Here is a 25,625-nt window from a genome sequence, read left to right as displayed (position 1 = left end):
AGTTAGACTTAAAAAAGTGCGTTTAAGTCTTATTTTGAAAATCACGAATTTCATTATTCCGAGTTTACAAAAGATCGAATTTTTGAATACCGAATTACTTTATTTCCGATCGGTCAATGATTTTTCGGAATAGACAAATTCGGAAAAAATATTTTCGGATTTTTTCTAAATCGGAACTTAAGGCTTTCGTCCATATGAAAATCGGAATATAAGTATTCGGAAATAACACAGTCGTGATTTTCTTCTTTCGTGGTTTTCAAAGTCGTAATTTCGATATTTCGGACATATAAAAAATCGGGATTATGAAAATCGAGGTTATGAAAGTCGGAAAAACATATTTCGGAATATTTGGGTGTTCCCGAACATGAAATGTCATTTCATACTATTAACTGTCATTTCAGTCTACCGAATAAAAAAATAGACTTTAGATGGTAGGATTCTGGCATATATTATACTACTCTTTGATTCTAGCTCCACATAAGGACAGTCCAGACGGGACAGAAAAGAAATTGGCGTCAATCTCCAATTTTAAATTAATAAAAAAAAACCGGCCAAGTGCGAGTCGGACTCGCGCACGGAGGGTTCCGCACCATCAACAAAAAATAGAGCAAAACAAACAAAAAAACGGTCACCCATCCAAGTCTTGGAGGATACAACTATATATCCTATTATATTTTACTATATCCTATTATATCCTCCAAGATCCAAGTACTGACCCCGCCCGACGTTGCTTAACTTCGGTCAAAAATCACGTTTGTTGTATGGGAGCCCCACTTAAATCTTTATTTTATTCTGTTTTAGTATTTGTTGTTATAGCGGCAACAGAAATACATCATCTGTGAAAATTTCAACTGTCGGTTCGTGAGATACAGCCTGGTGACAGACGGACGGACGTAACGGAGTAATAGGGTCCCGTTTTTACCCTTTGGGTACGGAACCCTAAAAATGCCCCTAAATATTTCTATACTGAGAAAATTGTATTGAGAGTGGACGCGCACGAGCAACTTTGTCTCCGCAACTTTATATTTTGTCTCTGTCACACTTGACTTCGACACTTGAGTGCGACAGAGACAAAAAGGCTACTCACTATTAGAGTGAGTAGTCTCTATGGTTGCCAGGTTTAAAGCTCTTACAGACGGGCGTACCGCGACCTTATGTTTTGCTAGAATACCGGGTGCACAGCACAGATCAGTGTGTTAACTCTCATTAATATAGCTGGTCAACCAAATCTTGTCAGTAAAAAAAAGGCGCGAAATTCAAATTTTCTATGGGACGATATCCCTTCGCGCCTACATTTTTCAAATTTACCGTCATTTTCTACTGTCATGATCTGGTTGACCAAGTATATAATGATGATTGTCATCATTCGTGGAGGGCAATCAGTAAACAAGTACTTATTTGTCGCTCATATTTCCACCAAATTAAGGGTTTCAAATATTGTGTGAACTGACAACACTAACAGTTTAAACGTCAAACTGACAGAACTAAACACGACGCGGCGCGGGAACGGTACATTTTGCGCAAAAACTAAAAACTCTATTTTATTTTAATAGTTAGTTTTCATACGGCCCCCAAAGTATGAGGCGACGCGATGACAAATTCCCCGACAATGGCTTCGAAGCCTGGGGCGGTTACATGAACGCGAAAATGTCCAAATTGGAGGAGCAGTTTACCTCCAGAGTGGGCAGTGAGCAAGAGAAATTGTCGGACATATTCAGTGGGGTAAGCATATTTGTTAACGGATACACAAACCCCTCCGCCGATGGACTGAAAACTTTAATGGCTAAGCATGGCGGTGTTTATCACACTTACCAGCGCAGTGATGATTTTATCATAGCATCTAATTTACCTGATACAAAAGTGAAGAATATGTCGTTAGTTAAAGTAGTAAGACCAGAATGGATCACAGACAGTATCTCTGCCAATAAGCTGGTGAATTATAGGGATTACTTACTGTATGGGAACTCTAGATTGCAACCTCGACTTAACTTTGCTAAAGTCAAAAATGATTCTGAAGTTGATAGCAAGCCATCAACAAGTTTGTCTGAGAGCACTATCAATAAAAGTAATGATAAGAAATTAGATGATGTTCCAAATGTTGATAACACTAAGCCAACTATAAATAATGTATCAGAACATTTGCCCAAGAGGACAGACCACTCAACAAAAACAGCAGCAGATCCTAATTTTATTTCAGAATTTTATAATAATTCTCGATTACATCATATTTCACAACTCGGAGCATGCTTTAAACAACATCTAAATGATCTAAGAGAGACCAGCAATTTTCAATTTCCGGCTCGAACACAGTTAAAGGAGAAAGTTCTTGCATTAAATAATACTAACTGTCTATCACAAGTAACATTTGAGGGTGGAAAAACAATCATGCATATAGATATGGACTGTTTTTTTGTATCAGTAGGGTTACGAAAGAGACCGGAGCTGCGAGGGAAGCCTTTGGCTGTGACACATTCCAAGGGAGGACAAGGCAGACCCAAAAGGGCAGGAGTAGATAGGGATACTGAATTCAATTTATACAGAGAGAAGCAATCTAAAAAATTTGAAAAAGCCACTGGTATAAATGAAGATATCAAATTGGAGACCAGAGTAGATGCCATTGGAGATGAGGATGACAAATATGGGTCTATGAGTGAAATAGCGTCATGTTCATATGAGGCTCGAGCAAAGGGCATCGGCAATGGTATGTTCATGGGTGCAGCTTTAAGATTATGCCCTGACTTACAAACCATTCCGTATGATTTTGATGGATATAAAGAAGTGGCTTACACATTATACAACACAGTTGCTCAATATACTCTTAATATTGAGGCAGTGTCTTGTGATGAAATGTATGTTGATTGTAGTGAGCTATTGAAGGATTTAGATATTACTGTTCAAGACTTTGCAACTATATTGAGAGAAGAAATAAGGACTAAAACCGGGTGTCCTTGTTCAACTGGATTTGGAGGTAACCGCTTGCAGGCTAGGTTAGCAACAAAGCGAGCAAAACCAGATGGCCAGTTCTTCCTGTCTGCAGACCTTGTTGAAGATTTCATTTTTGACATTAAGCTGAGGGATCTACCTGGAGTGGGGAGGCAAACTGCTTCAAAATTGGAATCTCTTGGTCATCAGACATGTGGCTCCTTACAGAATCTCAGTTTAGTGTCTTTGCAACAACACTTGGGTATCAAAACAGGCCTTCAGTTGTATGATCAGTGTAGAGGTCGAGATAATAATCCCCTAACATTCCATACAGTGAGAAAATCTGTATCAGCTGAAGTTAACTATGGAATTAGATTTGAGAATAATGAGCAGTGCATAGAATTTTTAAAACAATTGTCAGCTGAAGTCCACACAAGAATGGTACAATTTAAAGTTGTGGGAAAATGTATCACTCTAAAACTTATGGTAAGAGATGAAAAAGCACCAGTAGAAACTGCAAAATTTATGGGGCATGGGTTTTGCAATGTTATAAACAAGTCAACTTCTTTACTCAATGCTACAAATGATGTGGAAATCATAACTAGAGAAATAATCTCTCTTTGTAACAAACAGAGGATAGACCCTAAAGAGATGAGAGGTATAGGGATACAGGTCACTAAATTAGAATCTTTAGCAAATAAGGGTCAAACAAAAGGAGCTATGAGCAAATTCCTTGTCAATACGAATTCAATTAAACCTGAAAGTAGAAATACAACAGATCTTCCGGAAATTGTAAATAAAGTAAAATCTGAGCCGGTTCCAAAGCCTACAACACCCAAAAAAACTAAAGCACAATCACCCAAAAAATCTCCAGTGATAGGTTCCAATAAAAGTTCGCCTGTCGTCTCTAGCAAAAGGCGAGGTAGGCCTCCCAAAAATCTATCTTTAAGAGCACAGGTATCAACTTCAAAAAACCTTATGAGTAAATTTTTACATGGACAGAGTAACTACAACCCCCCATACAAACCACCTATACCTGTGCAGACTGTGGTTAGACAAGAAAAAAAGGAAATTAAAAAAGAAAGTAAAGAAGTTAAGAAAGAATCTACCCCTAATCAGGGTTTACTAGATCTTCCATGGGACAAAGTAAGAGAACTACTAAGAGCATGGCTTGAGAGCGGCCAAACACCCTTACCTTACGATATTAATTTGATCGTCACATATATGCGAGAAATGGTAATCAACAAGAACATAGACAAGTTAAACATACTTTTGAACTTTCTGAGGAGAAGAATTCGCGAAATGAATAGCAGCAGTTGGATGGAAGTGTATGAGGATATAATGGAACAAGTCCAGAACGCGATGGTCGCTGTTTATGGTAAAAAGCTGTGGGTTGGTAATTAACTAATTAATAATTCGACGACAAGCATTGTAACGATGACTGCCACTACTGCCAGTATCAAGACAATGCCTTCCCTTGTAAGGTGTAGGTACCTACCTATCTTACGACAGCTAAAGTCGTTCTCGTCGCTGTGGACTTCACAATTGATAATGATGATGATTATTGTGATTGAGTTGTGCCTAAGTGATGTGCTAAACGTTAAAATGTTCGTATACAAAATAAAACAAACAATGTTACAATTATTTCATTTATTTTCCATTGTTTCTATTATATAAGACGACCATTTAATATACTTCTTACGATATCTCATATCAGACACATGAATTTAGCGAAGATATTGCATGTATCACTTTAATAAGGCTGCCATGCAAGATTCAGTCATGCATGCAAGTTAGTATACATCCATTGAAGATACTCTAACCATGTAACGTCTTTGGCAGCTCCGGACATCACAGGACAATTTATATATTTGCTTGAACCACAGACCAACCCCTAGGCGGTTTTCTGTGGCTTGAATCAATAGCAGATACACTGTAGTCCTAATTCGAGGTGCAGCCAACTGCAGTGCACGGCCACGCTACGTACGTTTTTTCATTAAGTTTTTAAAATGAGAATCGATCCTCCTACAAGAGGGACCTACATTATGTCGGTTTAACAAAATAGGGTAATTTGCCAACTCCTCTACTATCGGTGATACGAAAAATTACGTTTATTAGTTTCGATTAGCCTGATTATTCGGGGTTCGGGTAGACCGGGTTTTTAAATTGAGATGCGTTTGATTTGACCTCATGAAAGGCCCTTTTCGTGAGAAGATGATAATATTCTATCCGTGCGTGGCGTGCGCCGCAGTGGCTTCACCTTTACAGTCAGTAGAATCGTGTAAGTAATAGGTAGGTACTAATGATTTAGTAAGAACATGATCTTAAGTAGGTAGAACTTGATTATCGTAATATTTAAATGTACCAATACGGTATCACTCATAAAATGGCAGTTAGTATCACTTTACGTTTCGTTAAACATTTATTTAGACTCATTACTGAAAAATGTTAAATGTCGATATATACGAGAATTCATAAAAATAATATAACACAAGAAGTAAATTAATTTTTTCACAGTTAATACATTTATAATTTATATCACAGTTGCTAATCGCAATAAAGGTAATACATTGATCTTCACTTAATTTTATAATATACGATCATTTATAATTTCGATATCGTCATATTTCCATAAAATAGAATTATTATGTATAATTTTGTAACTATATAACCCGATATGTTGTATACAAATCAAATTTGTAAGAAAATTAATAATAATGTACTTTTTACTTCATAACTTCAAACCTAGAACTGCTTGTGACAACAAATATAAGTTCAGCTAAGTATTTGTGTGATGGTCTGATGGTAAATAATAATTACCAACAAAAAAACCTAAGTAAAAAACACTAATTCCACAACACATTTGTTAGTCTAAAGAACACTTAAAAATAAAACTTTATTCTCAATAGAATATCAACCGAGGTCTGTGGCAAATGGTGCCCCGTGATGGTATGGAAAATGTTATATGAGACCCTATGGCATCACGGGTAGTTCGTGGCATTTTGCCCGCTCTGCCACCCTGTAGCCACGCCACTAAATTCCACTAGCAAAACAGTACCATATGGCATTTAAGTTAGGGTCGGTTTTTGAAACTAAGGCCCTTTTACAATTTACTTGCATTTTTATATAAAAATATGCTTTAGCTCTTAAAGCTAATTGGTGTTGAAATGCTACTAACTTCGAATCGAAGTTATTGTTTCCAGTTTGACTGCGTTGATCAGCTATTTACATATAGTCATGCAATAGTGCTTGCACACTTTGCATGTAGCTGGAGCAAGTAGAACAATGTATAGTAGCAATTGTTTTGACAGTAAAACTAGATGGCGCTGCACGGCGTCATGAGGGCTATTGTGGGCCACAGTGTATGTAGATATTGTAGATGTGTTAATACTTGTTCAGTCAAAATTTCAGTCCACGAAAATTCAATTTATTGCCGCGTTGAGCGCGATCATCGCTTTCAATTATTGAAAAACATGCTACGCCATCTAGTTAAGCTATCAAAATCTATTTACAGTTCTTCAACTGTGTAAAACCTTGTACCTGCCTGCTTGCAGCCCTTAAAGAGCGAGAGATGGTTATCTGCTAGAGTGAGATGATAATATTATAATACCTATGCAGATAAATCACAATATTTTCCTTTTACGGGACTGCAAGCTGGACCATAGTAATGGGTTTTATAGCCTATTCCATATAGATCTGCAAATAATAAAAAAACACGTGTTTCTAGTTGTTCTGCGAATTACATAACATTAGACAAAAAAAGTGGTACCTCACCCGTAGGACTGTTGTCTTTTGTTTACAATATTTGTATAATAATTGGCATTGTTTAATGTGTCCGAATATTACTTAAGAAATCTTCCTACAATTCGGACATCTTAAAAATTCTCTACAGATCCAAATGAAATAGACTAAGCCCCCATTCGCACGAGAGCTTTTTCAACGCGCGTTAAAAAAGCGCTTGAATCTGTCCGCACTCTAAATTCGATTTAAGTCGAAAGGCTTCGACCAAGGTTTAAACCAACAACGCTTGATAAAAAGCGCCACCGCTGTCGTGTGAATAAATACACATGTATCCATTTGTGTCAATCAAACGCTTTTTTAACGCGCGTTGTAAAAGCGCCCGTGGGAATGGGGGCTTACTGTAACATTTTTGTCTATGGTATTAACGTGAACGCTGGCAACTATGGGTTCTCGACGGCGTCTCACGCGGTCGAGTTGGTCGAGATCGAGTGCTTCAGCTTCGAGTCGATGATGATCTCGTCGCCCGACCGGATGTTGTAGGAGTATAGCTGCTTGGTCGGGTACTTCATCTCTTCCGGCCCCTGATGGCACTCGAGGAAATTTAATTTATAAATTTGGTATATTACAGAAAAAAACAAGTTAAAATATGTGATACAAAAAATGAGATATTAAGAAAATTACATGAAATGAACTATGTAATATGTAACTCACTAAAGCTTTGGTTTCCTCCGATAGCGGTGCCGTCATATAGCGGCCGTCTCCATACAAATACTACGACATCCATATTTAGCCGTATTATTTAGTATGGAGACGGCCGCTATATGACGGCACCGCTATCTTAGGAAAACTGATCTTAAGCCTCCGCTGTCTATCTGGTACATGGGCCATTTTATTTGGGACACTTTTTTTCTCCTCTCTTTCTCCTATTAGGATCAAGAGAGCTCATGATTCTGAGTAGAAATAACATAAAAAAATCCCTATTTTGAAAAAAAAAGTGTAGGGGACAACTTTAAATAAAATGGCCCACCTACCTACTGATTTTTTAAAATTTTACAAAATGTCACTGAATTTTTATTTCATTTCGTTCATAGTTTTTGAGTAGGTAAATTGTTATAACATCCAGACGACGTAAAACATTTAAGGGTTCCGTTTCTGTCATGGAACCCTAAAATATAGGTAGGCGACATGAAAAGAACGGATGTTAAAAGAACCTTAATAAGACAGGGCCGTTGTTTGTTGGGTCCAGTAGAGGTTTAGGTATTATTAAATTGTACAACGGGACTTAATCGCGTATCTATGATTTAAGATTCGGTCTCGGTCTTCTCCGAGACCACGGGGACAACGCCGTCCTCGGAACGTCGGAGGTAAATCTTAAAACTTAGATACGCGATTAAGTCCCGTTGTACAATTTAATAATGTGTAAAAATCGTGAAAGTTTAAATCAGTGTTAGGTTTAGGTATATACCTGAGAGTCTCTTAGTTCTTGATCGACGTAGAAGAGTCTCATTTTGGACGCTGGAAAGCCGGCCAATCGCTCTAGCCTAGTCTTCAGGTCAGCGACAGTTCTGAAATAAGGAAAATTGAAGATAAACTATAAAAGCAAAGACAAAATGAATACTATAACACAAATGTGACAGAGCTCAAGCAGATGGAGCAATTTATGAAAATGAAGTACCTAAAGTCTATTTTTTTATTCGGTAGACTAAAATGACATTTCATAGTATGAACATCATCTGTCATTCCACTATGAATGATTGTCACTATGAAATGTCATTTTAGTCTACCGAATAAAAAAATAGACTTTACTTATTCAAATTGTCGAACTCAAATCAGTTTCTTTTTTTCGAACTGTCAAAACGATTTTGCTACTATGGAATTTATATGAAACATTAGCATGTGACGTTACAGTCAAATGACCTACTCTTTATAGTTTTATACGGGTTTTAAAATAGAAATTGTGTCTAAAAATAACTGCTGTCAACGTTTCTCTATTAATCTTCTGGTGCTTTATTTCATGCATGGTGTAAAGTAATTTATTTTAAATACAGTAAAATACCCTATTAAATGAATCATCAGTATCATCACCATACACCGGGATTTTATCCATATACACAGGGGGCTTCTCAGGCCTCAGATGGACACCAGCGGGTCCAGCTTGCCGCAGCCCCCCCCCCCCCCCCCAGCGAGGAAGAAGAGAGACAGAACAGCAGTACCTGTTGTTCTGTCTCTCTTCTTCCTCGATTCCTCATGTCCGAGGGTCGCGACCACATGAGGTCGTTATTTCGTGCACCAAGGCTCTCCATTCTGCATGATTTTCCGCGTTCCTGATAATAGGCCCCTGTGTAGATCCCTGGCAAGTGTGGTTGTTCTGTAGGTACCTGTAAACGTCAACGGTGCGGACTTCGCTGTTCTCCCCGCATGTAAATGTGATCTGCACCCGCTTCTCGGGTCTGAGGCCCACGGACACCAGCGGGTCCAGCTTGCCGTGACCGGCCTCTCAGCTCCCAGTACCTGTTGTTCTGCAGGTACATACCTGTAAACGTCAACGGTGCGGACTTCGCTGTTCTCCCCGCATGTAAATGTGATCTGCACCCGCTTCTCGGGTCTGAGGTCCACGGACACCAGCGGGTCCAGCTTGCCGTGACCGGCCTCTCAGCTCCCAGTACCTGTTGTTCTGCAGGTACATACCTGTAAACGTCAACGGTGCGGACTTCGCTGTTTTCCCCGCAGGTGAAGGTGATCTGCACCCGCTTCTCGGGTCTGAGGTCCACGGACACTAGCGGGTCCAACTTGCCGTGCACGCCCACCAGCTCCCAGTACCTGGAAAATTAGTAGAGGTCATTATCATTAAAAAAATCATTAAATTCGTGTGATCTATGGATTACCACATTGACCACTTAAATATGCGATGCGACTAATATTTTACAATAGTTTATGGATCTTGGAACTCCTTTGTCTATTACTAACGAAAGTGAAAATATTATTTGGGCGTTTGAGCGCGCTCTTTACTACGGTCTATTGAAGTTTTTATCATCATCATACCATAGCATTTCATAAACATCATTCAAAGTAATAATGTAAGTTTTCCGTGTAGTAGTTATTCCGCAATACTTATCTAATCCTAGCACGTTTATAATACTTGTAGTTACACACATTTACGGTATTTAGATTAATCTTAGGCATTTTTACAAAAAAATATGCAAAATGATGAATATTAACTAGGCAGAGTTCCTAATAATATAATAGTGAAATGTTTATCGCGACCTTTATGTGTTTCGCCATTGTACCAAATACGCATCATATTATATTCATAGAGGCGCAGACGCAGCCATAAATATGTATACAAATTTTCGCCTTATTTCAATGACATAAGGTCTGAATGTGTATAGCCAGCTGTGTAGGTGCGGCGTAAGGTATCATTGAAATTTGCATGCAACTTTAGTCATTTAGGTCGCAATTTCAGTGCGAATTCTCTGCCCACACTTGATCATAATAATTGACCTTCAAATCTAGTTTATTTTCAATGTAACTGCACATAATTTTATGCTATAACTGTTGTATTTGCACATACTGCCGTATTCGAACTTTAAGATATTCACAAGAGGCGACACGTACTAGATCCACTCTAGATACGTTATAGTTTAGATATCAACTAGTCCTCTTTTGCAGCGCAATTCGGGCAACCAATGTCATTTTTACGTTAGATAGAGTTAGATATCTATTAGATGTGAATTCGATCTCTAAGTCATATCCTGTGGAAATCGTTCAAGAGTATCTCCAGAATCGCGCAAATGTCAAATTTGACAGGTTAGATCTTAAACATATCGTTATCGTATCTTGGTGATGTCTAAAAGATATCTAATAGATGTCTATTTCAAAATCCGAATCGGGCCCATAGGTACCTGCTTATCTATCAGTAAACAAAGAGAGTAGAAATAGAAAGAAATCCAAGTTAGTTCAAGGTAAAGAACATACGTTAATAGGACACACTTAGGGCTGATTTAGACGGCGCGCGAACTGGCATGCGATTTTAGTTACATTGCGGACTGTTGGTTACGTCCAATTTAACCGACCGATCAAAACAAAACCCGTAATGTAATGAAACTCGCATGTGAGTCTCGCATCGTCTAAATGAGGCCTTATACAGGAGAAAGAATAAGATGGAATATTTTACAGTTTATTTTTAAAACCTCGGGAAATCCAGTTTTTACCTATCCGGGCGGTCGCTCTCTGGTTTCTCCATGTAGTACCGAATGAAGGCCCTCTCGGCGGAGTCCCTTTCCTCCTCGGGCACCGCTCCTCCCCCGTTCAGGGTGCGGACACGGGGCAGCCGAGCCACCAGCAGCAGCCGCCGCTCGTGCTCCGTGGATTCCAGGCGCTCCCATAGCGGCCAACCCTGAAAGAAAGAAGTAAAAATAAGATGGATTGGATCGATGTAGTCTGAACCCCTAGTGTAAATTCATTCGATAGCGTGACGTGACGTATGTGTTTGCGTTAAATCTAAATTTGTATACGTAATAAGTAAGGGCAACAGCTGCAGACCTAACTTCACAGATTTTTATCAGACATTAGACGCACGGTGTACTAAAACTTAGCAATATTCATTTCGTTTCATTAGCTATAGAGGACAGAAAAAAATACTTATACCTACATATACCTTTCTCATCTTTCATGAGTCAAATAATATAGCCTACTGCCGTATTCGAACTTCAAGATATTCACAAAAGACGACACGTACTAGATCCATTCTAGATACGTTATAGTTTAGATTTCAACTTGTTCTCTTTTGCAGCGCAATTCGGGCAACCAATGTCACTTTTACGATAGATCGTGTTAGATATCTATTAGATGTGAATTAGATCTCTAAGTAATATCTTGTGGAAATCGTTCAAGAGTATCTTCAGAATCGCGGAAATGTCAAATTTGACAGGTTAGATCTTAAACATATCGTTATCGTATCTTGGCGATGTCTAATAGATGTCTATTACAAAATCCGAATCGGGCCCCTAGCCTATATGTAGAGAGAAAATAAGCTACATTGGTACATTTATAAACGAATCCATGCTCTCCAGTATAAATATATCCGGGTTCCAATTATCATACAGTCACGAGTTCAGCAGACGAACAAAGCGATCCTCGGATAAACAAAAAGTGTGGAATATTTAATAGTTGTCTCAAGGATGGGCAACCTTCCTTATTCAGTATTTGTTCGCAAGCGCAGACCGTTTTGCTATGAAATCGATGGTATATCTTATTTATTAATAGTCTTGAACGCCGTCAACTTTGCTAAAATGGAAGTAGTCTAGGTCAACAATTCTTGACAATTTCAAGAGCTTAAGAGAGAAACAAGGCACAATTTCATTAAGCCATACAAATTAATTATCGATGGTATCACGCCTGTATAATTAAGTCTAGGCACTAAGGCAATACTTAAAAAAAAGTGTTATTGATTGTATTAGAAGAGATGTAAAGTCCTTTAAATAGAATAATTGTACTTCCGAGTTTGAGAATTGAAGTAGATGCCACTATACGGCGCTTGTCTTGTATGTTTTGTATAAGCATAGAGAAAAAAATACATAGAGTGCTCACTCCATACATCAGTTTTAGTACCAAAAAGACTATTAGCATCTAGTATCGAGTAGCGGAACTATCAGTACTGCTACTTGACAATAGATGTAGCACCGACCGGAAAGTCTTATATGCTGTTGAGATAAGACTTTCCGGTCGGTGCTACATCTATTTCATTTCATTTAATTTATTCAATTCAATCAATCAGCACTTACAGATAAACCTTACGTGCTAATTGGCATTACATTACTTAGTGTCTAACATGCATTAACTGCAGTAAATTCAATAAAATAAAATCGGATTACATCAAAACTTAAATTATATGTACATACAATACCGAATAATTATGGATTTTTTTTTTTTTTTTTTTATAATAATTAATTATAGCAACAATGTCAATGTCAAAGTCTTCTAAATACAATAATGATAATAATTTAAATGAAATCGATTTCTACAGACTAAATTAAGATATAAGAGTACCTATATAAGAAGATCAAAATCAAATAAAATAAAATAAATATTACTATTGTCAAGTAGCAGTACTGATAGTTCCGCTACTCGATGCTAGATGTAGACACTGAAATTAATAGTCTGAACTGATGTATGGAGTGAGCACTCTTGTCTTACTTATTTCTCTATGGTATAAGTAGTAACTGGATTATCATTTATCAAACGTCGGCTTTTGACAACTAGAGCTATCACATGATGGACAGAGTCGTACAGCGCCATCTACGTCAGCTGATAAATTCTAAGCACTGATTTAACAATTTACATTTCTACTTATAAAATCAATAAAATACTTAGTTTCAATTCCACTATTCCACTCAATAGAACAAATTGACTGGAATTACGCGCGCATAATTAAATCCAGGCAATACTTATAATTAAATAATCTATTCCGGTAATAATATCCGCAGTGATTCTTTGTTTGCACGATTAAATGTGATCAGCCTTGCCGGCCGGTATTGACCAAAAACGGAAGACGGAACTCACGGAACCTGCGTGCGTCACACATATAGGCCCTGAGTATGCTACTTAGTCCCTTTGGTCAGTAGCGCCCTCAATACATATTTTGTATTATAATTGACAGGCCAAATGACCCCTTTTTGGAGTTCAGTGTTCTGTGTAAATTGTGAAAGTAGTAAGTTTAAGTATTATCTTTGAGTGTACTTATTGTTAGTCTTCAGGTCCCAATTCATATTTTTGGGTACAGATGTGCAAGTTGCGGAAAGTGTTCCATGAAGTTGAACAATTATCGGAAATTTTCACCGGAAACAAAGGAAACTTTCATTTATACTAGATTTCAGTACTATAAAAATATGAGAAGTTCCCGAAGTTTTTCCAAGTGGAAATTTGGAAATTTTGGACTTTCCGACGGCACATCAGTATTTTTAGTAGGATATTATAGCTCGGTGGAACGAATGGAAAATATCGGACATTGTAATTGTATATGAAAATTCAAATTATCATAGGAATAAGTCAACAAAACGGCGTCCGTTCCAGCCGGTAACGGTTCCGTTCCGACTCGTTAATCGCGGATATTGATTTCGTCCCGAGGTCCGGTGCAATCGCAATGTCGTAAACAGACCCACTCATCCATTGAAGTGCACTAAACGGATGGAGGGTGCGATATACTGACACCACCACATTTCTAAACATTTGTAGACCTTATGTAGTTGTAATAAAGTGTACAAATGGTCAGTGAATTGTGTAGTCTATGCTGTAGAATGTAGAGTTTGCTTTTATAATATTATGCATTTCCGATACGGAATAGGCGAGGCGACAGCTACTGTAAATAATAACACGTGGAAATATCTGAATGTAGTTACTACCTATATCGATTAGATACAATGAACAAATTTGTACCAAAGTTTGAAGTATATTATGGTCTGGAGTAAGTATGACGTATGTAAAATACTCCTACATATATGTGATGTGGACTGTGTGTAGTAGCTACCGTAATAATAGTATCTCCATGGCAATTACTACATACTTGATGCAATTATTTAATTATACTTGAATCTGTAATTGAAACAAACAACATCTTAGATCGTCGCTACTTCCCCGATAGATCTTAGGATAAGATGAAAACTAGGTTCTAGGAAATCTAGGAAAACAGGTAGAAGGTATAATCATGCACGTGGTGAGGTACGTGATAGTATAGTGTTTTATTTAATCGCGCAGACATTTGAAAGAATACTATACTACAAGAATAATATATTTAATAGAATATAATTGTGAAATAATGATATGTTGGAATCGCTTTGGTTTTAACAGTAAAAATATATGTATTACTTATGTACAAAAGTATGACTTTCAGGATCGTAATCGTATCGTATTCCGACGCGAAATAAGATCTCTAGACTCTAGTGGAAACTACGAAAACTTTGCATATGAAAGAGTATTAAAGTGCTAAATCTAGACTAAATATATAAAAACTTCACTATAGGTATGATTTGATGATTGATGTGCGAATAAAAGAATAACTTTCCAATACATAGGTAATGTAAACTTGTATCTAATGATATGAACATAATTACGACTAAATAATTTTAAGTTTATGACGTGTAAAATGTACTATGTTTATTTTACCAATAAAGTCTGTATTTCTGTAATAGAATTAAGGCAATGTTAACTTACTAGCAAAGTAACTGAGTAGTTGAGCAAGCGGTTTGTAATGATAGCAAAAACTACTTTTGCTAAAGGAAACCGTCATGTTGTGCGAGTGAAGTAAGACTGGTGCCCTTCAGTACTTGGTTGTACCTAGTACCTAATGTACTTATTATCAACATTTGCTATAGGTACATTGTGCAACAAAAAATAAGAAATGCGTCACTCTCGTACCTACTTCACTTGTCAAAAAATAATGATAGAGTCTGTGCGGAAAGAGAAGAGTCGTGGAATGTACGGGGCCCGATACATTCCACGACTCTTCTCTTTCCGAACAGCCTCTAATAAAAACAGCTATGATATCTCTGCAGATGGAGAAAAACAACTAAGTATCATATCCTTGTAGACTATGCTTTTAATTTAATAAAAATATAGTTAAACTAAACTATTATACCTTAGTACCTCAAAGGCATACGGTCGGTACGCACCGCGAGTTGTGCTAAGGTCGTATGTCGTATCATAACAACAGCGAAATGTTAACAAATTCTAAAATCAGAATACCGCTCCAGAGATCGTTTATAGTGTTGTTCTCTTAGCAATTTGCTATAAACCGAACATGACCTGTTTTCCCTTCTCATCTAAGTTACAAGATTCCCCAATGTAGGTAATATGCACACGGTCGTAAATGTCTCCATACTTTGTGTCGTTCCCTGACGGGTCACGGACGAGACTACATTATTGCCCTTTCTCCGCGACAATATAAATTGCAGTCATGTCGACCTGAGGCTAGTAGGAGTGCAATATTGCAACTTACAATGCATTGTCCTACTTAGTCTGATTACGTTCCCGGTGCCCCTTTCCCCTTTGACTTTGATGCTGTTATACAAACATGTTAGCACGACAATATATGTTGTTTTTGTATATGATGCTGATGCAGCTTTTGTAACCATGTGTCTATTTTGCAAGAAATGAGAGTAAAAGCTGTTAAGTTGTTGTATTGTTGTTGTTGTTGTATTTTCGTTTGGTTGCAATGAAACATTGGTCTTAGGTGCTTTTAAGAGCCTTAGATATATTATTATTGTCATATTTGGGCGTTTTTTTTGTTGACCCCTAAACTTTTTTTTTAAATTTGGGATTTTTATATTATTTTTACGAGCTCTTTCTATCCTAATAGGAGAAAAAAAGTGTCCTAAGGTTTTTATTTCCATTACGTCACCATTTCTCATAGACATTGTATGGCGGTCGCGGAATGGAAAGATCGAAAAATGTATGGAAATTATGGGACACTTTTTTTCTCCTATTAGGATAGAAAGATCTCGTGATTCTGAGTAGAAATAACATAAAAAATCCCAAATTTGAAAAAAAAGTGTAGGGGACAACAAAAAAAACGGCCATTTACCTACTTCATAATCACGCAATTGCAAATGAACTGTAGGTACAACCTTTATTAGTTGGTTCTAAGCGGTCAAAATGTTAGAATGGATGAGAGATATCATGACCTCAACTAATAAATGACATATTTACTCGTATTGGTATTTTGTATGCATACGATTATTTAACTTCATCGAATTTATTAATAAATATGTGCATAATTATGTTTATAATTGAAAAGTTTTAGGCCTCAATCCTTACTGAATCTCAATAGGCGTAGTATTTAAGACAAGTGAACTCAAACTAATTTCCCATTAAAATAATGTTATGCAGTTCATAATGGTTTAGTTTTTCACCTACTTTTTCGATTATTTCTCTGTTTCGGCTACCCAAAGGTTGTCTAGAAGAGATCGCTCTTTAGCGATAAGACCGCCTGTTGTCTGCTTCTACATTTAATCTATTGTTCTTTTCTTTTGCATTTTTTTACTGAGGTGTGCCAATAAAGAGTATTCTATCTATCTATCTATTTTTTAAACAACGTTGTAGGATACCTACACTACACGTAACTATTAAAAAAAAACTATATCTCCAAACAGTGCAGGTATAATGTGTAGGTATTTATTTTCACAGGTCATTAGATACCAAGCTAACTCAAACAACACCTCAGCAGTCAACACAAACTGTGCATTAGCTTCAATCAAACAAAGAGCAGCGCAGAAGGCGTGGGTGTAGCGACCGTTGCGTTCTAAAGTACAACATGATTTTATGATTCACTGGCCGTTGCAGACTGGTCGGTTCCAGTGTTTTTTCCAATTTTAAAAATACACTAGTTGCATTTGAATAGGGTTTGCAATCCGGATCCGAAATGTATGAAATTATCCGGATTTAGATCCGGATCCGCGGATCTTCCCACACATTACGAATCCGTCGTGCAAACCCTACATTTGAATTATGGATGCCTTCCTTGATATGGGTCTATCCGCGCGGGATTCAATTATTGGCGGGGTCCACCAGGGAGTGTGGATATCAAACGATAAAGCAACTAGCCTCAATTCTTTAATAACCCTTTTAAGGGATCAGTCAGACGAAACCGGCAGGTCAGTTTTAAAATATGTATCCTATCATTTCCTCACGCGAAATCATAAAATTGCTATAGCAGATCTTTCTGTGACACACGTCACGTCGTCAAGTTTAGTTAAAGATAAACAAATACATTTTGGCCCTTCCGAGAAAAGTTGAACCTGATAGCTAATTTTTCAAAGGGTAAGACAACAAAATAAGAAATATTCTGCCCCAAAATAAATCAAAAATAAAGAACAATCATCAAATATTATTTCATTCTAAAATGACCAAATATTATTCAAGTATTATCGTTATTTGCGTGTATTTAGCGCTCTAATGTGTGATGTGAGTAATGTGAATGTGACATTGGTGAGGTAGTTCTTTGATCTTTACCTCCTAATTTTTTTTGCTGAGTCAACGCTCAATATTTGTATACGGACAACGATTTTATCATTGTCAATCTACTCTAAACTGATCTGTTTCATGAAAGCTTGTATATCTTGCAATAGGTCGGTATACGATATATCTCGGTCGGTATAACTCCTTTTATTGTAAATATCTCCATCTTTTAGTTAAGCATGTTCCATCCTAGACTGCATCAGCACTTGCCATCAGGTGAGATTGTGGTCAAATGCTTACCTATTTCTAATTAAAAAAAAAATTAAGACTTACGCTGACTAGCTTTTCTAAAACTGGCACCTGGTCTTTGTAGTATTCCCTCCATTTTACAATTGAATGTTTTTTTATACAAGGTCTTTATTCAGGTTCTTACTTGAGGCATAACCATTTATAGTCTATCATATCTAATAACGTAAAAAAATAAATAAATAACCACGCACATGAGGTATAGTTTTTGTTAATTTTAATCATCATTCAAGCAGTTTCATGCCTGTTACTTGTTATACCTAGTTGCTAAACCAGCGATTTTATTTTTCTTTGCTCTATGAAAACTACAAAACGTTACTACATTCCTGCATACATACTTAGTCTCTCATTATACTAAACTATTAACACATCCGCAATTACCTACCTAACGCAGATCTGTTGAATTTACAAATGACCATTGCGGTTGCTTTAATCACCAGATTGTCTCTAGCAACATAATTGTGAAAGAAAGAAATCGTAGTTTGTCTATGGTCGGAAGAAGTTGCGAGGAATGGAAGGTCAGCGGTTAAAATGGCGCCAAAGCTGAGCGATGGAACGGCCGTGAATAACTAACCTCGGTTATTATTTTTGGCATAGCACGAGCAATGGATCTTATTCCTGGCATTTTGTTCGCTTTTTTTTACGTATGGTGTAACGTAATGGGTAATTCCGTGTGTGTGTAAATAAAAGAGAATTTTCGGAATTATCCGATATACGAAATTACCCGAATACACCTTATACGTAATTTCATAACGTCGCGTCCTATCTTTGCTTGTGTTATTTGTTCACGCAAACAACGGCCAAACCTATTTTTTTGTATAGATAGAATGAAGCCTGTGTTTCCTAAACATAAGTACTCATATTAGGTTTTTTTAATGCTCGAAATATTCCTAGAGTCCTAGTTATATCAAAGAGATCCACGCAACTAATCTGTAACAAAATAAATGAAATGAAATGAAAATAAAAGCTAAGATGACCGCCAAAAATAAATGGTAACCAGTTTATGGTGTCGATGTCGAGTCGACTCTATTTATTCCGTCTCTTTTGTTATTGACACTAATTTAAGTACCTTTTTATTTTTAAAAAAGATATTATTCTATTTATTTATGTTGACAAATTTATAGTAAACACGGTACGATTACTAATAGATAATAGGTAGCAGTAAATTGCGCGTTACACGTGAAACAAAGAGCTAGCTCGTTTCATAACTTTACGTCAATAGCGGTGACATCACTTATACTACGATGCAATTCAACGTAAAACCGTACAAAGCCAGGGTTATCACTTATCAGACGTTAGGATTTTCCAACAGATCAGCTATGCAGCAACTATGGAATATTGTTGGATGCATTTGGAAAATGCTACTGGGATGGGATACAACTACTACTTTAAAACTACACACGAGGGACAATAATTACTTTAAAACTTTGTTAAAAAAACAGACGTAGCGTAATTGGACCACTAATATTAAACTTTAGTAACTTAATTTGTTATTTACCAAATTAGATGGTAATGATACTAAGTTTAATTAATTCTCAAAACATTCGTATAATATCGCGCGATACACACTGAAATTAAATTGGTATATGAGTAGGTATACCAAGCCACTCGCTAGCGTCGTTTGCTCGGGTATTATTCAATAATTATTAAGAATTTAAGTACATTAGATCTTCAATATAAATACACGAGCTTTATTGAGCTTACTGTGAGACTTAGTCCTATAATATGCCCTATATAATATTTATTGTATTATTTACGAGTATTTACTTCACAAAATATATCTGGCAACATAACAGTGGCAACCCTACACAGCGGAACACTTCGTTAAGCTATACTTTCACATTCTTCGTCGCGTGACGGTCACATAGCAACCGCTAAACGCTAGAAAAAGTGTCTTTACCCATGTCCCAATAAGGTTCTAATTAGCTTGGCAATTCGTTGCATATAAGTGTAGTCATGAATTAAATTTATGTTTATGTACTGCCGGTTATATTCAGCGGTTTGATTGATCGGCCTTGACACAGACAAGCGCGGAAATTGAGTAGACAATTAAACAAAAACAGTAAATGCTGGATGAGTCCACAGGGTTTATTACCTAGTTTTCTCGGCTGCGGATTTGTTATGTATGGTTGTTGTTCGTGTATATATGCAATGTGAGGATTATGACAATAAATATACTAGTGGCTCTGTGAGCTGTAGACCTCGCGAGCATAGCTTATTGGAACCGTGCACGATGACAGCGCCACACAGCGGTTTGATCAATCAACAATACAAAGATTTTAATTTATTAAAAAAAATACGAAGTTTAAGTGAAAAAAAAATACAAAAAGTTATGTCTTACTGGGGATCGAACCCAGACTTTCTGTGTGCAAACAAAAAAAGCGATTGTTTACAAAATGTACCATGATAGTTCTTAGCTAAGTTAACGAAATTCGGCTACTCATTCTCGAGTACAAACTAAATATCTAAATACCGCCTAAACCAGCAATACAATTTTTCTGCATTTTTTGCCATTTACTATGTAAATATGTCTCAAAAAGAAAATACTCTTATGATATCGATACGACTATTTGTTTAAGCGCGAGGTATCACAACTCCTCCATTTTTGAAAATTTCCAAAAACGGGATTGACAAAAAATTTTTATTTACTGATATAATCTGGTCACAAAATTTCACAAGAATCGGTTGAGAATTGTGACCTGTAGAGGAGAACATCCGGACATACAAAAGCAAAATGCCCGAGTCAAAACGTAGACCTTCGCTTACTCTTCGGTCAAATATGCTGCTGTAAAAATAAAGTCTACTAGTCAAAAATAACACCATAAATCTCCGTCGGTAGATAAATAAATCCTATATTAGTAAGTAAACAATTTAAAAATGATAGACTTTCTTCCACTGATATTTGTATAGAGTCGATTTAATTATTGTGAGTTAGTTTTAGTTGCGTTAATATTTTATGCAGCTGACTCTATATCAGTATTTTTTTTTTAATTTATTTCTGTTAGTTAAACAGACGCTATAGGTACAATGCAAAGCAAAAGAGTCGATTTAAAAAAACGGTAAAATTAACTAATATAATAATAACAATTAGACAGCTACATACACTCGTTTTGAGTTGCGCAGTTGATTCTACATTAAAAATATTTTTTATTTATTTCTATAAATTAAACAGACGCAATACAACCTGTAGATGCGCTCATCGACTTTTATATCATCCTCATATCCACACAGTTAACATACCATTCATGAACCTTAACACAAAGACATAAGGCCAACCAATGGTCAGTAAACTGTGTTGCTTTTAGACACGTGCATGTACTTACCTAAGTCAACTTTAATATGCGTAGCAACGTGTTCACATGTGGTTTCCTCGGTAATAAATTCGATTATATTTATAATCCATTTCGTAATGGCTGTTATTGGATTGTATTGAAACGAAATATGCTAGACGTATTTATTTACCGCGAATCCAATAATATTCACCTAGCCTGGCTAATTATTAATCTCAAAGCTCATTTTATCGATAACGACCTAAAGGTGTCATAATACTTACTTACTTACTTACTTACTGTAAGTACCAGGTACATTGTTTTAAAATTCAAGGAATACAAGTATTTAAATAGTCACGCCATAACCATAACGCAAACATACTACAGTTAATATTATTCTCGAATCGACTGAAGAAATGATGAAGTTTCGATCACAAATTGAAGGAGTATTAAATTGATCACCTATAGCGTATGCGTCAGATAAAGCTAATGTGTCGAAATTACGCGTGCCGGGGCCGTAATATTCTCACTAGATGTGCGTAAGCGCACATAACTCTAATTCTTAAGAACCAATATAACATGACCTATTGATTTGTAAAAACTGAGCCTAATCTTAGAACGCATTATATTGGTCCGACTGGGCTCGTGTTATATTAACCGTGATACCAACTGACGACTGAAGTTTTAACGCTATCTCATTTACACTTGCTTTGATCAGGCAAGAGCGAAAAAGATGGCATTAGGACTTAGGTATTGCTGCTACTATAGCTATTGGAGCTAACACCACAACCCGGGAGTCGAGAATTGCGCAAGTCAAGTGGGCCACGACTAAATCCGGAAGACCTTCACCTGCATTGTGCCGATAGCTCCCGAGGGACGCACGCACAAATTACGACACCCCGAGGCGCTAATAAAATATACTGATGCTGGCTATCGCGAATTTTATTGGGTTATACTCTGATGAAATACAAATGTAGATAAGCGATTTCTTAGCTTCTCAAATTAGCTTGCATAAGGATTATTAACCTACTTTTTTAATTTATTAAGGTATAAAATTACGTAGGTTTTAAGTCTAGCACCATGAGATTACATTATTTTTACATATTTCGTATATCGGCGTTATTCCTTTAAAACTTACCTTTTTCTAACGTTAGTAAAAGTCACTGACAATCCAACCTCTAGACTGAGCTTAGGCCAATTCTTTCATGAAACCGATGCTGCCAAAAATACGGGGGTGCGGGGGGACGAGGTGAGCGAATCCCGTGCCGTGATTGGTCCGTTCAAAGACACGGACCAATCACGGCACGGGATTGACTCGAAGATGGAGTAACGCTACCGTATGTGTGGCAGAGGGGGTAGCGCGACTATGCTATGTCTAGAGGTTGGATTGTCTCACACAATACATTAATTATGATGTCAAGACGAATAGATTAAAGATAATAAAAAGTTGCCACTCCCGGTTGCCTAAATTTTCTAATGTAGTATGTATGTCAAACGCACTTACCTGTACTCGTAAACTCTTCAACGAGGGAAACTGCGCGAGCCTGTCCACTTCGTCCCACGTCCCGAGGCCCGTGTTGTTCAGGTTCAAGAACCGGAGGCGTCTGTAAACAAATAACTGTTTGAAAAGTTTTTGGCAAAAATTTCATTTTTGGTACAAGCTTTTATCGCTGACTGTACTTTTCTTACGACAGACAACTAATACTCATCCAGACAATTCTAAAAACCCCTAACACAATTAGGTTGCGTTGTATCATCACAGAGTTCCTATGGCCACCTCCTGTCTCCATCATCAGACCAGCTCGATGGTACCATAATATTGCATTGTCACTCGAGTTACATGTGTATACAAAATTTCAGCTCAATCGGAAACCGGGAAGTGGATCAAATTTAAGTAACTTGCAAGATTTGATTATTACAGACCGACAACGGGACAGGTTAAATTAAATAAAAGTTTGTAAAATGGCGTCTTGCCTAAACCAACAATATAGGTAGGCATCCGCAAATTTCGCAAATCCTTGTTGTCTTGATACTAAAATATAGGTCTTACCCAATAGGGTAGGGTAGGGTAGGGTAGGGTCTTACAAATATGTCCGATTTGTCATTTTTACACAACATTGCTACAAAACAGGACGATTGGGTTGTAAATTGGCCAATCGAACTGTCATTTTGGTATCTGGTTATAGAATCATAGATTAGCTAATGCAAATTGGCGCAGAGCGATTGATAAATGTATCTTTACGAGGAACTTACTTCAGTTTTAGCGTTAATAAGGTGTAATAAATAAGAAATATATTACAATATAAGTACGTCCGACAAGCTCATTTGAAAAAAAAACTACAGGCGTATGGAAACATTAAACTGTTTTAAAGGTCGTATTTTATGAGCCGGCTAATTACGAAGGAGCTAGGTTTATTAGGTCAATGTTAAGACAGTCAGGGTTAAGCTGATAACATTATAAGTAAATATTAGGGGACAAGATTACATAATCGAGTTACTTAGCCTGAAACTAAGCAAGGTTTTTTACTCTATTTAAGTAAAAGGATCTGATAGTAATAATACCTATTATGAATTTTACAATCATTATGTTTCAGGATTTCAGTTCATGCAGTGTAATTTGGTACCTATATGAATCCAAACATACCTACTACAATCCCTGGCTGGATTGCGGGATCTATATCTGAATCCCTAAAGTCTTTTCTCCTATATTTGCATTCCCTAATATTGTTTGTCATAATGATCAGTTGTCCTAACAGTAAAAACCCTAAATTTGGTTTCCCTAATTATTGATTACTTATCCTAATGTTATTAAGCATATTTTCTTTTTTGCGACGGTCGCAGTTCTAAGCCTAACCTAACCCACTTTTGTGGCAGCAAGTTCTAAAACCTAAGCATTTTTCAGAACCTTACATTATGGAAAATAATCATTATGACAATTGATCGTTAGGGCATGTGCCCATTAGGACAAACCAGTTAGGGCAAGTGACTTTAGGACAAACGTTGTTAGGGATTCAGAATGACACCCGGATTGCGTTGTATAGGATTCAATAGAGAAAGCGCTAAAATGAGAAGATAATACTTACGGGAAGGCATCGTGACTCTTTCTATTTCCATTGCCGTCACCGCATTTCTCACAAGGATCCGGCTCCAACGTATTGACAGGACAGTCGTTGACCAACAGCGTTTCCAAATTCGGGAAAGCGTATCCCAACTTCGATATTTCCCGCCAGCTGTTAATAGGGTTCCCGGAAAAGTGGAGTTTCTTCAAGCCCTCGTGTACGGGTTCGTAGGAGTCTGGCGCTTTGAGACGTGAACAGGCATCGCATCTGTCCTTCTCGTCAACTTCCTTGCCACTGAGGTCTACGTAAGAGTACTCGTTGAGGCTCAAATGCAGTTCTTCGAGAGCTGGCAGAGCCTTGAGGAGTGCGTACACGTTGGACCAGCCGACGTATGTGGAGTTCAGCACGAGGTTGCTGAGGCTGTCCCAGCGAGGGTTGAGAGCTTGTGCGGCCTGGATTTGTGCCGAGAGACGGTTGAAGCTCAGGTTTAGGAAGCGCACGCGCGGCGTCTGCTCTAATATTGCGAAGACCTAGGGACAATGCGATTAAGCTGGTGAATAAGTGAAGTGACATTGCATTTGCAGAATATTCAACTTTATACCGCCTCTGTTATCTTCATTTTTATTGCAAATTACAAGAATAACTATGTTGATATTAATGTTATGACTAAATTCTCTATATTTAAATGGACTGCGATGGAAAGTTTTTGCAAATGAACGATTTAGCATAAATATGTCAATAGATTCTTTCTACGGGGCATATTGCGAATAAGATGTTTTAATCTGTCATTATATGTATTACAAATTAAAGATATCTTATTGATACGGTTTTAACCCCCCCTAGCACTGATTAAAATAACCGACTTGGTTTCACATTACTTCTCAAAACTTTTTTGCAGTAAAAGCGTTGCGAGACTTGCACCTTTTTATTACATGTAATATTTTTGATGGGATATAAGATGTTTTGCAAATACACCATTTATACACCTTAATCGAACGTATACGCCTCTTTATTTTCCGCGTTAACATATCCTTTCGCGTGATATTTGCGCTCAATCCAACTTGGAATTCTGACATACCTCTGACCATTCCGTAAGCTTATTGTTAGCTATATCCAGCTCAACGACATCAGCGCACTTGTCAGCCAGCACGCAGGCGTCGCCCGCGCAGTCGATGTCGCAGTCATTGAGCACCAGCAGAGTCGGCACGCTGAGCCGCGGCGACCGCTTGGGCACAAAGATGGCGACCGGCAGGTTGTCTATGCACGGGTTGATTTCGCCTTTGGCGCCATATTTGCGCTCGAGGGCTTCTAATAGCGAGGGCATTTTGGTACCTATGGCAGAAGATAGGGGGAGATTAATACATCGAAACGTGGCTTT

General features: G+C 37.3%; 2 protein-coding genes and 1 long non-coding RNA gene across 4 annotated transcripts; 1 reads left to right on the top strand and 2 right to left on the bottom strand.

The window, feature by feature from the left end:
• The first annotated feature begins 1,563 nt into the window (after nucleotides 1-1,563).
• Nucleotides 1,564-4,497, top strand: LOC134653389 (DNA repair protein Rev1). Its single transcript, XM_063508721.1, has one exon. It carries the CDS (start codon nucleotides 1,579-1,581, stop codon nucleotides 4,324-4,326), a length of 2,748 nt encoding a protein of 915 aa, XP_063364791.1. The 5' UTR covers nucleotides 1,564-1,578; the 3' UTR covers nucleotides 4,327-4,497.
• A 60-nt stretch (nucleotides 4,498-4,557) lies between these two features.
• Nucleotides 4,558-4,893, bottom strand: LOC134653387 (uncharacterized). Its single transcript, XR_010097253.1, has 2 exons — nucleotides 4,855-4,893; nucleotides 4,558-4,816 (listed from the first exon to the last, which is right to left on the bottom strand). It is a non-coding gene; the product is annotated as an uncharacterized LOC134653387 (long non-coding RNA).
• Nucleotides 4,894-7,065: 2,172 nt separating this feature from the next.
• Nucleotides 7,066-25,576, bottom strand: LOC134653386 (tubulin-specific chaperone cofactor E-like protein). 2 transcript variants are annotated; one of them, XM_063508719.1, is made up of 7 exons: nucleotides 25,326-25,576; nucleotides 24,272-24,777; nucleotides 22,693-22,792; nucleotides 10,875-11,059; nucleotides 9,352-9,483; nucleotides 8,129-8,228; nucleotides 7,066-7,253 (listed from the first exon to the last, which is right to left on the bottom strand). In XM_063508719.1, the coding sequence occupies exons 1-7, from the start codon at nucleotides 25,569-25,571 to the stop codon at nucleotides 7,125-7,127; spliced, it is 1,398 nt and encodes a 465-aa protein (XP_063364789.1). In that variant the 5' UTR covers nucleotides 25,572-25,576; the 3' UTR covers nucleotides 7,066-7,124. The 2 variants fall into 2 exon arrangements, with proteins under 2 accessions (XP_063364789.1, XP_063364790.1); XM_063508720.1 differs by having other exon boundaries at nucleotides 7,066-7,244.
• Between the last annotated feature and the right edge of the window lie 49 nt (nucleotides 25,577-25,625).

The sequence above is a fragment of the Cydia amplana genome, chromosome 13 (assembly GCF_948474715.1).
Source record: "Cydia amplana chromosome 13, ilCydAmpl1.1, whole genome shotgun sequence".
NCBI classification, from domain to species: domain Eukaryota; kingdom Metazoa; phylum Arthropoda; class Insecta; order Lepidoptera; family Tortricidae; genus Cydia; species Cydia amplana.
The sequence above is the reverse complement of the archived record's forward strand: the minus strand, read 5'-3'. Positions and strand labels throughout refer to the sequence as shown.

Bases quoted from the DNA above. Each gene is read 5' to 3' on its own strand.
- LOC134653389 (XM_063508721.1), top strand. From the start codon at position 1,579: ATGAGGCGACGCGATGACAAATTCCCCGACAATGGCTTCGAAGCCTGG.
- LOC134653386 (XM_063508719.1), bottom strand. From the start codon at position 25,571: ATGCCCTCGCTATTAGAAGCCCTCGAGCGCAAATATGGCGCCAAAGGC. The intron at 22,793-24,271 runs GTAAGTATTATC...ATTTGTTTACAG, and splicing joins AAGAGTCACGATGCCTTCCC to ACGCCTCCGGTTCTTGAACC. The intron at 11,060-22,692 runs GTAAGTGCGTTT...TCTTTCTTTCAG, and splicing joins TGAAGAGTTTACGAGTACAG to GGTTGGCCGCTATGGGAGCG.